Here is a 15186-nt window from a genome sequence, read left to right on the forward strand (position 1 = left end):
TTGCATTAGATCCCGTGATTCGATTAGTGGCCCTGTTATTGGGGGCATCTCTCACAAAATCAGCTTGTTTGCAGATGATATTTTATTATGTCTTTCTGATCCTGAGTATTCCTTGCCAGATCTTCATGACGTCCTTCAAGACTATTCAGATGTTTCTTTTTATAAATTAAATACTAATAAAACTGAAGCCCTCCCACTCAATGTATCTACGACTGTGGTCTCTAGGTTGAAGGATTCGTACAAATATGACTGGTTAGTCCTGCTCCTTGAGATATCTAGGGATTAACTTAACCAGAGAAGATAATTTAATTGAGTGTAATTATGCCCCGGTATTAAAAGCATTTACGGAGCTGACTGGGGAGTGGATGCTACAGGAGGTGTCTTGGCTGGGTAGGATTGCTGCTGCCAAGATGGTCTTATTGCCGAAATTAATGTACCTATTTCGCGCCATACATAGACCCCTTCTCAAACTCTTCTATAATAAATTTAATCAGGTCCTGATTAGATATGTGTGGGGAGGCTCTAGACCAAAAATTGCAAAAAAAATTCTTATTATGCCCAAACAATCCGGTGGGGTAGCTTTCCCAGATATAGAAAAGTATCATGCTGCATGTCTGTTAAGTCAGTCTAGAGACTGGTTTGACACCTCGTGTCTGAAACCATGGGTTATTCTGGAAGCTTCTTATGTGAACCCTGTTACTCTTTCTGATTTGTTTTGGTTGCCACCATCTGCTGCTCGTAGTAGGTCCGGAGCCTGCAAGTCTATTAAAACGACCCTAGATTCATGGCATAAACTAGTATCCTCTTCGGAAGAGATTAAATTACCGACCCCCTGCCTGTCGTTAATCGCTCTTATGCCATTGATTCCTAATATTTCCCTAGAGGATTGGATTCAGAAGGGGCTCTCCACGGTGGGAGATTTATTTTTAGGAGACGTCTTGATGTCTTTTTCCCAATTACACGAGAGATTTGGGATTCGGACTCAAGACTTTTTCAAATACTTGCAGGTGAGAAGTTGGTTACACTCATTCACTCCACCACATCTTCACAAACCTTCTCCTCCGGCTTATATTAAAAGATGATTGGAGACGTCCTCGCATAAATATGGGATTACGTGGTGGTATCATTTTCAGTTGACAAACAGCACACAGACTAAATTAAAAGCTGAGATTTTATGGGAAAGTGATTTGAATAGGTCCTTTATTGATGCAGATTGGGACGGTATATTTAGGTCTTGTTTTAAAGTCTCCAAATGTGTTAACCACTCCGAAATGTTTTACAAACTTATACAAAGGGCCTACTTCACCCCTGAAAGACAAAATAGAATCTGGCCTTCACAATCTAAATTATGTTGGATAAAATGCGGCTCTACGGGGGATATATTTCATATTTTTTGGGCCTGCCCTCGTATACAACCACTTTGGAGAGAAGTTTTCAATATGGCTAGCATGGTTCTAGGGTTCATCATCCCCATGGACCCAGCTTTAGCATTATTTCATTTGTACGTAGATCACCTCTCTGCAGGTGATCGCTACGTCTTTGGGCATATCTTGATAGCCACTAAAGCTGCTATAGCACAATTGTGGAAATCTGTGAATATTCCTTCCCTGGCGATTATTCAAAATAAGATTTGTAAACATTTCATTTTCGAAACAGCGGAAGCTAAATATTCTTCCTCGGCTAACTCGATCCATTTGAAATAGTTAAGTTGGTCCGACTATAGGGGAAGAGAAGGTAGGCTAACCGTCTATAGTTCTCCAATTGATATATCTGTGCTTTGCACCACCTAGACTGACCTCTTAAAGAATGTTGTGATATCAGATATTTTTTATTTATTTATCTTTTTTGTTATGTCTCTTCTCTGTGCTCTCTCTTCTTCCTGTTTCTGAACCCCCAATGTAACCAATTGTTTACTCATCCAACTGTGCGTTGTGTGTGCTTTGATTATTGTAACCATTCTGGACTACCCCTATGTTTCCCTTATCTCTTTTTTCTGTTCCCCATTTCTGTGTGAAAACTCTTCAATAAAAATGTAATATTTAAAAAAAATAAAAATAATAGTCACTGAGGATCAGTCTGCTTCATCCATCAGTGAAGATTGTGGTGAGGCCAGAGAGTCCACAAAATTATCTGTTCAGCGTCAGATAAATGCTTAGAATGGTGATTTTATGGAGGGCAGAATTGAGTGAATACTTAAGTGGAGCTAATTTCTTATCCAGTAGGGAGAACAATATGGAGAAGTGCCCATGGCAACCAATCAGCTGCTCTGTATACTTTTATAGTATGCAAATTATAAATGTTACGTCAATGCTGATTGGTTGCCATGGGCAACTTCTCCACTGGCTCACTTCTCCATTTATGTCAGTTCTTAGTACAGATCCCCCTATGTTGGTCATCTCACTTGTTGTAAAAGACTTAGCAGAGTCCATTGTGGACACAACCAAGGACTGGCCTTGGGGACTGGTAGTGGTCCCAGACGAAGGTAAGGGAGGACTCATGACCCTGTCCTTTTCCCGTCTAATTGCCTCTTGGATCCCGAGGTGGTTTGGCCATGAACTTGTCCATAATAACAATAGGGAATGTTCACAAAGCAGTTATTATGTCTTCCAATAATCCGATAAATATTTGGTCAGACACGCTAATCTGTGTAAGAAAACCTGCAGGTTGTAAAACGACCTTGTAACAATGATAATGGTCGATGAATGTTTTCCAATACACCACATATAGGGGTTTTCAGTAAGTGATATCCAGTATGTATACTCTCCTGGAAGTAAGTGTTATACAAAGTAAGATTAAAACTATAGGGACACACTTCCTTAGCTTCCAGGAATCCGCAGTACAGGATAGGGAACGAGAAGACAGCACAGGATGTGTTTAGGAAAAGATGAAGCCACTGACTCGTCGCTGGAGAACCTGCTGGTAATGTCTCCTTCAAGCAGCTACTATGGCAGGTAAGTAGTGCACCGGTCATGGTCCAGCCAGTGATCGTTGTTGCCCAGTGAGTCCCCCAGCAGTGAGTGTGAAACTCTTCTGGAGAGGCAGCTAGCAACATGGCCTCTGCGGGGAAACCAGTCAGATGTGGAGCAGGGCGTCACATTCATTGTCCTCCAAGTCTGCTTGTATGAACTGGGCATCGCGGGTCAGTCGGTACTGTCTCTGGGAAGTAGGGAGACCAGTGGTGAAGCTGCAGATTGTGGGTGGAACAGGCATGTCTGCGGCGGGTCCCAAGCTGATTTGCAGCCCCGACTTGTAGAGAGAGGGTAGGCCGCAATCTGCAAGGACGCTGCCAGCGTCCCTTGGCTCTGCAAACTGTGCCCCTCAAGTACAGATGTGTCCTCATACATTGTTGCTCAAGCCGCTGCAAACAGCCCTTCTCGGTGCAATGTGACGCAACTAGGATGCACCAGAATGCAGTGCTGATATGTTTTGATAAGCAACACTTGTATATCTGTTTCATATATCAAATTAATCAGCATAGTCTCCTAGAAGCAGTTTGGGGTGAGAAAGACACTCCGCATAAACAGATTCACATGAGACCTGTCTGCTCACTCCCACCAGACATCTTGTGACACATGGGGGGGCATATTTAATAGGGTCCTAGTTTGCCGGAGGTGCAGAATGACAGCTGATTTCGTACTTTTTTTTTTTAAAGCGGCAATCATTTACAAGGTATGCTTTTGCACTGTAAATGATTGCCTTTTTAAAAAAACCTTCAAGACTGACCTGCACCCTATACCTCCAGCAAACTAGGACCCTTTTACATATGCCCCATGGTGTATGGAGGGTAGATGTATGAGGACACATCTGTAATGTTACAAAAGGTGATTTACAAATATTGCATCTCAGACCTAATGAGAGGTTCCTTATTGCATATCCATGTTGTACCTCGTTTCGCACAAGGGTGAGTGATCACTTTTATCCCTGGTCCTCATAACAGACTTTAATATATGACACAATGTTCGTCCTGATCCCTATTCAGCACGTGTTGCATTCACATTTACCCGACCCATTCTATATTGCGCACGTGCATCGGCGGCAATGCGCTGGTTGTCATATTGCAGTATGTCAGGCAGCGGCACTTACCGCTGCGGCGGCGGGTCCTGGGGTCAGTCTGCACTCATTGCGGCTCTGCAGCGCTCTGGGCTGCAGGGGAATGCTGCTCGGTCGGAGGCGGATGTGACGGCTTCCTGATGGCAGGAGGGAGGACCTAGTGGCCGCAGCTTCCCTGTGTGCCTGCAGTATGAGGGCGGCCATGTTGGAGACCAAAGTGCTGCACCAATGAGCGTGATGGGTGAGTGAAAGCCAATCCTGATTCCCTGTTGCCAATAAGTAGGCTGGGATTTTTGCATTCTGTGCCAGTGCTTTGTTGTAGTTACTCTGTGCCTCAGCTCTGTGCTCCTGCAGCTTGTTCTGTGCATCTCCTGTTATTGGTCCCGTCAGGCTCTCTGAGTTCCCTGCCGACTCTCTTTGCACAACGCCCGCCAGCGCTCCTGTGTGCAGTCTGTCTCCCGCCGGTGCCTTTGGATTCCGCAGGATCCCCGTGGTGGTTTGCCAACTCCAGGTTTCACAGTACTCCGTCCACGTCTTCATATCATCCAGCTCCAGTTATCACAGTTCTTCATCCACGTCTACATATCATCCAGTATCCAGTTTTCACAATTCTTCGTCCACGCCTTCATATCATCCAGCATCCTGTTTTCACAGTTCTTCATCCACGTCTGCATATCATCCAGCAACCAGTCTTCACAATCCTCGTCTTCATATCATTCCGCAACCAGTTGTCAAAGTAAAAAAATATTGTAATGCATACACCATGTACTAACCCCATACACATGCCCGCTGCGCGTGCATATATCCGCAATTTGCGTAGGATCGCTCCTTCGATCATGCGCGTGGTATGGGTATTTACGGCGGAGTTTGTGAGCGCATAGAGGGTTATCAGAACATTACATATTTAACCCAAATAGTGCACATTGTACACATAGCCCCCTGCACCACATCAGAAAGAAATAGCTGTTTAAAATGGTAACAGAACAAAGGGATTCACCTTTACAGGATAGGAGGGGACAGAACAAGGTTACAAGGTGGTGTTTGGTATCCAGCTGTAGGGTATTTTAAGGGAAACATTCTGGTGTTGGTTTGAGGAAGATTGCATGTTCCTGAGGATAGTTAGATGCAGAAGCAGAATATAGGTTTAAACTGTATTTACTGTATATTATGTATGTGGGGGGGAATCCAGAGGAGACCACCCACAAGAGCAGTTGAGAAAGACATAGCCCACCTTTTCAAATCAACCTATGACCTCTCCTGTAATAAAAAGATACATCTCTTTGTCCAATGAACAAAGAGATTACAGTATCCATTGTGTTATGTTTTGGATGAAGTGACTAAAGAGAGCTTGCAGCAGGCTTGGACACACAAGACTCTAAACGCTTTCTACCTGATAAGCGGAGGACCGGCCGGGTTGCGCTTGCGAACATTCTCACGTATGTACCTTCTCTGTAGCCATTATTCTGTTTAGATTTATCTTGTTAGCCTGTAGTGTATAATTTGTACTGTTTACCTTTTGGAATAATCCACAGTGGCCTTAGAACCCTGTGGTTTCAACTACAAACCGGTGTTGTGTCCTCACTTTCCTGCAAGGGTTTAAAGCGTATTTAACTGTATAAGGTTTAAAAGTATTGATAAGGTTTAAGGTGCAACATCATTGCAGTGCTTTGCTGCATAAGGTTTAAGGTGTAACATCATTGCAGTGCTTTGCTGCAGAAGGTTTAAGGTGTAACATCATTGCAGAGCTTTGCTGCTTAAGGTTTAAAATGTAATCATATCATTGCATTGAATAACTGTATAAGGTTTTAAGGTGTATTAATTGGGTGCGAACGCACTGCGAGTACTTTGTACCCGCAGTGCGGCGTTTGTACGCTAAGTGCGTACACGGTACGGGACTCTGTGCGCAAATAGCGTACAGAGTACGTAGCACGTGTATTCAGTCTGGCGGCCGCAGCGGCTCAATGGTAAAAGTGTGTTTAAAGGTGCAGCTTTGTGTTTTAAGATAATATAGACATTATCACAGTTTTCACAGTTCTTGAGCCTTGCCTCTGCATCATTCTACAACTCGACTTCACAATTCTTCAGTCTCGTCCTTATATCAACTTACGTACATTCTTCACAGTTATCCAACTTCGGCCCCGTATCTTTCAGTGACTTCATTTGCTGCAGTTTCCCAATCCAGAACCAATTAGCCCCAGCTTCCTGCAGTCTCATTCGTATTTCTGCTGCGGGGAACACTGGGCTCCACAGGGAATGACATTGGGGTGTAGAGTAGGATCTTGATCCGAGGCACACACAGGCTAAAAGCTTTGACCTTCTTCCCAGAATGCATAGCACCGCCTCCACTATAACCCCACCTCCGTGCAATGGAGCTCAGTTTTGTAGTTGGTGCCATGCAGTGCAGGCATACAACAGGGGGCTGCTCCAGCAGCCCTGAGAAGAGCTTTTTAAAGTGAAAAATTATGACTTCAAGGGCTGCAGCAGCTGTGAGTGTTAGATGTCAGTCAGACATTTCCTGCTGCAGCTCCATCACCTCCCCCAGCTTCGCTGTATACTCCCGCGCCCTGGTTGCCGGGTACTTACAGCGGAGGTTCCGGTTTTCCTCTGTAAGTCACACACACCACCGCTGCTCTACTGGATCGCGTGGCCGCACTCAGGGAGGAGGTAAGTGAATCCTCCAGGCGGGACCTGATGGAAATCGCGATCCGGCTGGCCGGTGGGAGGCGGGCCGTGCGTGCTGGCGTGGACACTGTGGCAGTACAGGGACCCCACTAGACCACCAGGGCAGGGGCACAGGTCGGTTTGACACAAAAACCTGTTTCAATCAGGCCCACAGTACCCGGTGGTGAAGTCCAGCAAAGGGATAAGGCTCTGACCTGTAGCCCCTCCCCCAGCCCCAGGGCGCCATTTACAGTAAATGTTCCCGCCCTGGAGCTGCATACCTCTCTCTCTCCCTCACTCCCTGTCAGTGTTTGGCCGCCATTAGGACAAGCTACACTGATCCTTGGACTATTTGGGCAAATCCTCCTCTGCGAAGCCACCTGCATATCAGTGCTGTGCATTTTACAGGACACTTAAGTATTCTACATGTCTGCTGACAGTGTTAGTTAAGAAAGAGTGCATTTAGTCAGGGTTATGTAGTGCAAGTACCCTGTGATATACATCCAGTCTTTAATGTGCATTGTTATATCTATTGAATATATAGCTATACTTAATATTACTCTGTATGGCCAGTCCAGTGCAGTTTTATTGCATGTCATAATTTCTGCATTGTACAATGTGACTATGTGTGTGTGCATATAGCTGCTGTGTGGCTTCCATTTCGTGTATCTCACTCAGATTGCTATACCTATATTCTGTAACCTGAGGGGGCTAAGTGCGTCAGATGTATTATTTAATATAGGTGTACACAGGATATACTTACTGTGTGTCTTTCTTTGTGATTTTTAGTCACCATATACCTCTTGCATTCCCTGTTTGTGATAATACACTGAACAAGGGAGTTCTTGTCAGGTATTGTGCTGCTGATATTGTACTGTGTTGCCTTAAATTGAGCTTTCAGATATGTTGGCTGCAAGAGGCAACGGTGTTGGGGCTGATCCCACATTGCGTGTTGGTGACACTGCAGACACATTTGAGGAAAACATAGCAGCAGAGGGTTCTGGTTCTGGGGGTTCCCTTCCTCCCAGTGGGACTGTGACAATAGGGTTTCAAAATGACCCACCTTGGGCTACTTTCTCCACGTTACTGAATACACTGGAAACTAGACTTGTGACCCCTATGTGTCCTGTACTGGTGCAACCACTTATGGTCCCTGCGGTTAACCCGCCATGGGCAGATCAACTGTCCAATCAGTTACAGCAATTGAACCAATCACTGACTAAACAGAAATCTAACCCTCGCCCGCCTAAGACCAAGGGGTTCTCTAAGTGGGCCATTACTTCTTCACAATCCACCAACGTCCCAGACACCTCGTCTGATGACATATATACTGACCCCTCATACACTGATCCTGATACTTCTGATGGGGAATCTGTTTCACAGGTGGATGTTCCTGACTTGTTGGAGGCCATCAGGCTGATTCTTCAAATTACTGATGACCCAGAGCCTGATGCTGCCCCTAGGAAACCGGACAGGTTTAAACAAGTTTTACCTCACTCTGACCATTTAGTTGAAATACGTCAGGAATCCTGGGAAAATCTAGGAAATAAATTCACGCCTTACAAGAAGATGCTGGCTCGCTATCCCCTCACGGCGGAGCTAAGTAAAAATTGGGAGACACCCCCGCCAGTGGATTTGCAAGTGGTGCGGCTGGTGGTTTCCTCAGCTCTGCCTGTAACTACCGTCGCGTATCTGAAAGAACCGACGGATAAGCATGTGGAGGGTTGTTTAAAGGAGATCTACACCCTAGCAGGTGCTGCGCATTGGCCCACCATTGCAGCGACATGGGCTGTATAGTCTATTGAAGCGTGGGCTCAGGAGTTGGAAGCTGAGTTGCCTTCCAACATTTCTGATCATGCTAGACAATGTCTATCGTATATTGTCACAGCTTCTCATTACATTAGGGAGGCGACTTCTGATGCACGTATTCTGGCAACCAAGGCTTCTACTATGTCCATTTTGGCTCGCCGGATTCTCTGGTTGCGGTCCTGGTCTGTGGATCTAGAAAACCCTGGAGGTGCTCCCTTTTAAGGGAGACATTCTTTTTGGAGAAGACCTCAACAAGATAGTGGCTGACTTAGCTTCTGCTAAAACAGCTTGTCTTCCTAGTACTTCTCCTTCGGTGCCGAAGGCTAAGATTACTTCCTTTAGCTCCTTTCGTCCTTCAGAGAAAGCAAAGGGTCAGGCGTACCCATAACAGGCGCGCACTTCCAAGCCCACTAAGCCCAAGCCCAAAAGAGCCTGGGCTGCACGTCAGCCTGCTTCCAGAACTGACAAGCCTGCTGCATGACGGGGCGGGCCTCCCTCTGGGGGATCCCAGGGTGGGTGGCCGACTTCTAAGGTTTACCCAGGAATGGTTAAAGACCACTTCAGATGCCTGGGTACGGGAAGTTGTCACTCGAGGTTACGTATCCTTCAAGCATCGTACCCCTCATCGATTTTGCCTGACAGACATCCCTTCGGATCAGGTGAAGGCAAAGACTCTTCATTCGGTGGTACAGTCCCTTCTGGACACAGGAGTGGTAGTAAAGGTGCCTCTGGCTCAGAGAGGCAATGGGTACTAGTCACCGCTGTTTCTTTTCTCGAAACCAAATGGATCCTTCCGGTCCATTCTCAACCTCAAGTCCTTGAACAAGTTTGTGAAGGTCTCCAAGTTTCGTATGGAAACTCTTCACTCTATTGTTCTGGCCTCAGAGCCTGGAGATTATATGGTCTCCCTGGACATACAGGATGCTTACCTGCATATTCCCATTGCAATGTCGCATCAGCAATACCTGAGGTTTGTGGTTGACAACCTCCATTACCAATTTTGGGCATTATCTTTTGGTTTGACCATGGCTTCGCGAGTTTTCACCAAGGTCATGGCGGCAATGACGGCTGTACTCCGCCGTCAGGGGTCAGGATCCTACTGTATTTGGACTACTTGTTGATCCTGGCAAATTTCCCAGACATTCTCCTGAGCCATCTGGATCTGACTATATCCAGTTTATGCAAGTCCACGGGTGGCTCATCAACTGGAAGAAATCTTCCCTGGTCCCTGCACAGAGCATGGTGCACCTGGGGGCGTTGTTGGACACTCACAACCAGCGGTTGTTCTTGTCTAAGGAGAAAGTCCTGAAGCTTCAGGACAGGATTCAATGCTTCCTATTTCGTCCGCAATTGTTGATACATTCAGCGATACAAGTTCTAGGTCTCATGGTGTCAGCTTTCGACATGGTGGAGTTCGCTCAATTCCATTCCTGCCCTCTGCAAGAGCTGATTCTTGCCAAGTGGGACGGCCTGCCTCACCGGATCAGGTCTCAAATTATCTCCTTGTCTCCGGAGGTCCGCCTGTCACTGAGCTGGTGTCTTCAGGACCAACGATTGAGCAGGTGTCGTCCCTTCTGGATCTCCAACTGGGTCCTTCTGACGACAGATGCCAGTCTGAGAGATTGGGACGCGGTGTTGAAGCGACACTCCCTTCAGGGTCGGGGGACCAATGAGAGGTGTCTCTCCTCCCGATAAACATTCTGGAATTGCGGGCAGTGTTGAATGCGTTGACACTGGCCCAGCATGTAATACAGAACAGACCTGTTCAAGTAAAATAGGACAGTGCCACCACGGTGGCATACATAAATCATCAAGGCGGCACTCAAAGCCGCATGGCAATGAGGGAAGTATCAAGAATTCTTCAGTGGGCATAGCGCCATCTGCCAGCCACATTGGCAGTGTTCATTCCGGGGGTCCTGAATTGGGAAGCGGACTTCCTCAGTCGTCAGGACGTACACGCCAATGAGGGGAGCCTCCATCCAGAAGTGTTTCAACTCCTAGTGGACAAGTGGGGCCTTCCAGATGTGGACCTGATGGCGTCTCGACACAATCACACGGTTCCGGTCTTCGGAGCAAGGACAAGAGATCCTCAAGCAGCGTTCGTGGACGCACTGGCAACTCAATGGAACTTTCAACTGCCATACGTGTTCCCTCCGGTGTCACTCCTGCCCAGAGTAATAAGGAAGTTCAAGCAAGAAGGAGGAATCCTACTTCTGATCGCTCCCGCGTGGCCCAGATGGCATTGGTTCTCAGACCTTCAGGGTCTCTCGATAGTGTCCCCTTCTACTTCCGCAGCGTCCAGATCTCCTCGTTCAGGGCCCCTGTGTGTCAGGACTTAGCCCAGTTGGTTTTGATGACGTGGCTCTTGAAGCTTCCATCTTGAGGGCCAAAGGATTTTCTGAGGTGGTCATTCAAACCATGTTGAAGGCCCGGAAACCGGCTTCTGCTCGGATTTACCATAGGGTCTGGAATTCTTACATCTCACAATTATGATGCTTACAAGTTTAGTATGGCCAAACTTTTGGCCTTTCTACAACAGGGCCTGGAGTTGGGCCTTCGTCTGGCTTCCATCAAGGTTCATATTTCTGCCTTGTCGGTTTGGTTCCAAAGAAAAATTGTGACTTTACCCGATGTTCATACATTCACTCAGGGTGTGTTGCGGATTCAACCTCCTTACGTCCCTCCTTTGGTTCCTTGGGACTTGTCGTGGTTCTGGTGGCGTTGCAAGGGTCTCTGTTTGAGCCTCTTGAATCTGCAGACCTTAAGTGGCTTTCTCTTAAGGTGTTGTTTCTGCTGGCTATTGCCTCTGCTAGACGTGTGTCGGATTTGGGTGCCCTATCTTGTAGGTCCCCCTATCTGATTTTTCACCGTGACCGGGGGGTTCTTAGAACATATCCCGGGTATCTACCTAAGGTAGTGTCTTCTTTCCACCTTAATCAGGAGATTGTGGTTCCGGCCTTTGTCTCTCCTGATTTGTCTTCCAAAGAGCGATCTTTGGATGTGGTGCGGGCTCTCCATATCTATGTGAAGAGAACTGCCTCCATCCGGAAGTCGGGTTCTGTTTGTTCTTTTGTTCTTTTTGGTTTTCACAAACGTGGCTGTCCTGCTCACAAGCAGACCCTGGCCAGATGGATTAGAATGGTGATTGCACATGCTTATGTACAGGCTGGCCTTCCAGCTCCTGCTACCATCAAGGCCCATTCTACTCAGTCTGTTGGACCTTCTTGGGCGGCCCGCTGTGGTGTGACCCTTGAACAATTATGCAAGGCGGCTACGTGGTCCTCAGTGAACACGTTCATAATGTTCTATTCCTTTGATACTTCTGCCTCCCAGGATGCTTGCGTTAACTGCATTAACTCTTTCTTCAGAGGTCCATGGGATCCACAGGGCGGCCACCCTGACGCACCACGCTTCAATGGGTTGCCTTACTGTCACCAGTTCCCTTCCTTTCTCTATGAGAGTATAATTTTCTGTGTGTACCATACTTTCTTCTCTCCATTCTTTAGCTCCTGCTTTGTGCTTGTTAACTAAAACTAATGTGCCTGAGCATGGGGGTGGGGTATGAAAGCAAAGGAGCCCACTGCATCCTGGGAGCCTCAGAAAGCTTTATTGTTCAGTGCCAGTCCTGGTCTCCACCAGATCATACTCAAGGTTAACCCTGTGGATCCCATGGACCTCGGAAAAAAAAGTTAACAAAGCATATACTGCATGCTCAGCACATTGCAGTTAAATGAGTTAAATCAATACAGGGCTGACTTGTGAGCCACACCCAACTAGGGGCCTAATTCAGACCTGATCGCAACAGCAACATTTTTCTCTAATGATCAAAACCATGGCCCTCATTCCGAGTTGTTCGCTCGCAAGGCGATTTTAGCAGAGTTGCTCACGCTAAGCCGCCGCCTACTGGGAGTGAATCTTAGCATCTTAAAATTGCGAACGAAGTATTCGCAATATTGCGATTACACACCTCGTAGCAGTTTCTGAGTAGCTCCAGACTTACTCGGCATCTGCGATCAGTTCAGTGCTTGTCGTTCCTGGTTTGACGTCACAAACACTCCCAGCGTTCGCCCAGACACTCCTCCGTTTCTCCGGCCACTCCTGCGTTTTTTCCGGAAACGGTAGCGTTTTTTCCCACACGCCCATAAAACGGCCTGTTTCCGCCCAGTAACACCCATTTCCTGTCAATCACATTACGATCGCCAGAACGATTAAAAAGCCGTGAGTAAAATTACTAAGTGCATAGCAAATTTACTTGGCGCAGTCGCAGTGCGAACATTGCGCATGCGCATTAAGCGGAAAATCGCTGCGATGCGAAGATTCTTACCGAGCGAACAACTCGGAATGAGGGCCCATGTGCAGTGCAGGTGGGGCAGATATAACGTGCAGAGAGAGTTAGATTTGGGTGAGGTATGTTCAAACTGAAATGTAAATTGCAGTGTAAAAATAAAGCAGCCCGTATTTACCCTGCACAGAAACAGAATAACCCACCCAAATCTAACTGTCTCTGCACATGTTATATCTGCCCCACCTGCAGTGCACATGGTTTTGCCCATTAGAGAAAGATTTTGCTTTTGCGATCAGGTCTGAATTAGGCACTAAGCCTTTTATAGCCTTAAATGAAAGCTGCCATGATATCACTTGCCAATATGTTTTTTTTTTAGAAACAAAAAATAAATATGCCCACATTTGGTTTTATCCATATCCATGCCCCAAGATCCTGCACCTAAAATGATCAGCTGTGGGAAGCCATCCAGACAGCATGGGTTAACATTTGTAAAGAGGTCTTCCATTTACATGTGGGATCAATGCCTTCGAGCTTCTGCACTTCGCCAGTCTAGAGGGGGTCCTACACAATACTAGGCACCTATTTCATAGTTTTTGCCACTTCAGTGTATATACACTGTACATATGTACACATGCACACATTTATTTGCTGTGTTTTTACAGAACTGTCCAGAAGAAGAGTCTGTATTAAAGAAACTGAACAATTTGGAAAAATCTGTGGAACAAACCGCAAGTAAACTTGAAGATGTTACTAAGGAGCTGTTAGGAATCCAGAAGGTTAATTTCCAATATTAACATAATTTCGGTTTTGTTTGTACTGTGTAGAACACGGATTGTGTGAATTACAAGAGACTTGTAAAATATTTCCTGTGTGGTGATATATAATGTTACTTTATCACTTGAGAGAAAAAGTAAGTTTCTAATTTTATTATTATTATTATTATTATTATTATTATTATTATTATTCAGTGGTTAACATTCTACAAAGCTATTTTTGAAATTCAGCTTGACTGCATAGAGACCTGGGGGTATATTAACTAAATTGCGGGTTTATGAAGAGGATATGTTGCCCATATCAACCAATTAGATTCTAGCTAGTATCTTCTAGAAGGTACTAGATAAATTATAAGTAGAATCTGATTTGTTGCTATGGGCAACATCTACACTCTACAAACCCGCTTTTTTGTAAATATACCTCCATTCTTTTATAGTAGGGGTACTCAAGGTTTTCCTCTTTGGGTGCCAGACATTCAACGTTGCAAGCCAATCTAATTTCCAGAGTACCAACACCATTACAACATATACATGCATATTTTATATTAATATTTTTTGCCATATTCCCTCCTCCTAAACCTGTATCTATATCAATTAGTATGTTATTTTCTCATACGTCCTACAGGATGCTGGGGTCACAATTAGAACCATGGGGTATAGACGGGATCAACAGGAGACATGGGCACTTTAAGACTTTGAAAGGGTGTGAACTGGCTCCTCCCTCTATGCCCCTCCTCCAGACTCCAGTTTTAGAATTGTGCCCAGTGAGACTGAATGCCCTACAGGGGAGCTCTACTGAGTTTCTCTGAAAAGACTTATGTTAGGTTTTTTATTTTCAGGGAGGCTGCTGGCAACAGTCTCCCTGCTTCGTGGGACTTAGGGGAGAGAGGTATGACCTACTTCTAGTGAGTTCAAAGGCTCTGCTTCTGGCTGACAGGACACCATTAGCTCCTGAGGGTGATGATTGCTGGGTACGCCTAGATGCTCACTCTTGCAGCCTGCTGTCACCCCCTTACAGAGCCGGAAGTCAGAAGACAGGTGAGTAGCAGAAGAAAGAAGACTTCTATTCAGTGACGGCTTTATGAGGTACCGTGCGGCGGAGGAGACGCTACGCGCCATACTCCCACACAAATCACAGGCACTGCGGGGGGATGGGGGGGTGCCCGTGCCCTGGGCAGCATAAAATCCTCAATGTGACCTAGCAAGAGAGGATATTAGTGCCTAGGCACTGTCCGAACCCCCGCCTGTATAATTATTTATTTATTTAGGAGCGGACAGAAGCGCGCCATTACGGACTGCTTCCTCACTCCCTTACCTCACTGCTCGGCGCCATTTCCTCTCACAAGGCTGCAGAGACGCTGGTCCTCCCTTCCACTATCTGACAACTATCAGGGTGCAAAACGGGGGGGCACAGTAGTTTTTGGTGCAATATATTGGCAGAAAAGCGCTACAACTTCTGAGGCATTATTTAGTGTTTTCAGGGTGGTTGTTGTTGTTGTTGTTGGCGCTGAGTTGTGAGCTGGCAAATCCTCTCTGTGTCCCTCTAACAGACTTTACTGTGGGTCTGTCCCCTTATAAGCCCCGGCGTGTCTGTGAGTGTTTGGTACA

General features: G+C 46.2%; 1 protein-coding gene across 6 annotated transcripts in view; it reads left to right on the forward strand.

Annotated features, from left to right (window-relative positions):
• The window catches only part of BAG1 (BAG cochaperone 1), a 253268-nt gene that overhangs the window by 145191 nt on the left and 92891 nt on the right, over positions 1-15186 (forward strand). For all 6 annotated transcript variants that reach the window (XM_063922747.1, XM_063922749.1, XM_063922748.1 and 3 more), the window contains one exon: positions 13468-13581. In XM_063922747.1, coding sequence (XP_063778817.1) covers positions 13468-13581 — 114 coding nt within the window. The remainder of the gene's footprint in view (positions 1-13467; positions 13582-15186) is intronic.

Source organism: Pseudophryne corroboree, chromosome 5 (genome assembly GCF_028390025.1).
Source record: "Pseudophryne corroboree isolate aPseCor3 chromosome 5, aPseCor3.hap2, whole genome shotgun sequence".
Classification (NCBI taxonomy): domain Eukaryota; kingdom Metazoa; phylum Chordata; class Amphibia; order Anura; family Myobatrachidae; genus Pseudophryne; species Pseudophryne corroboree.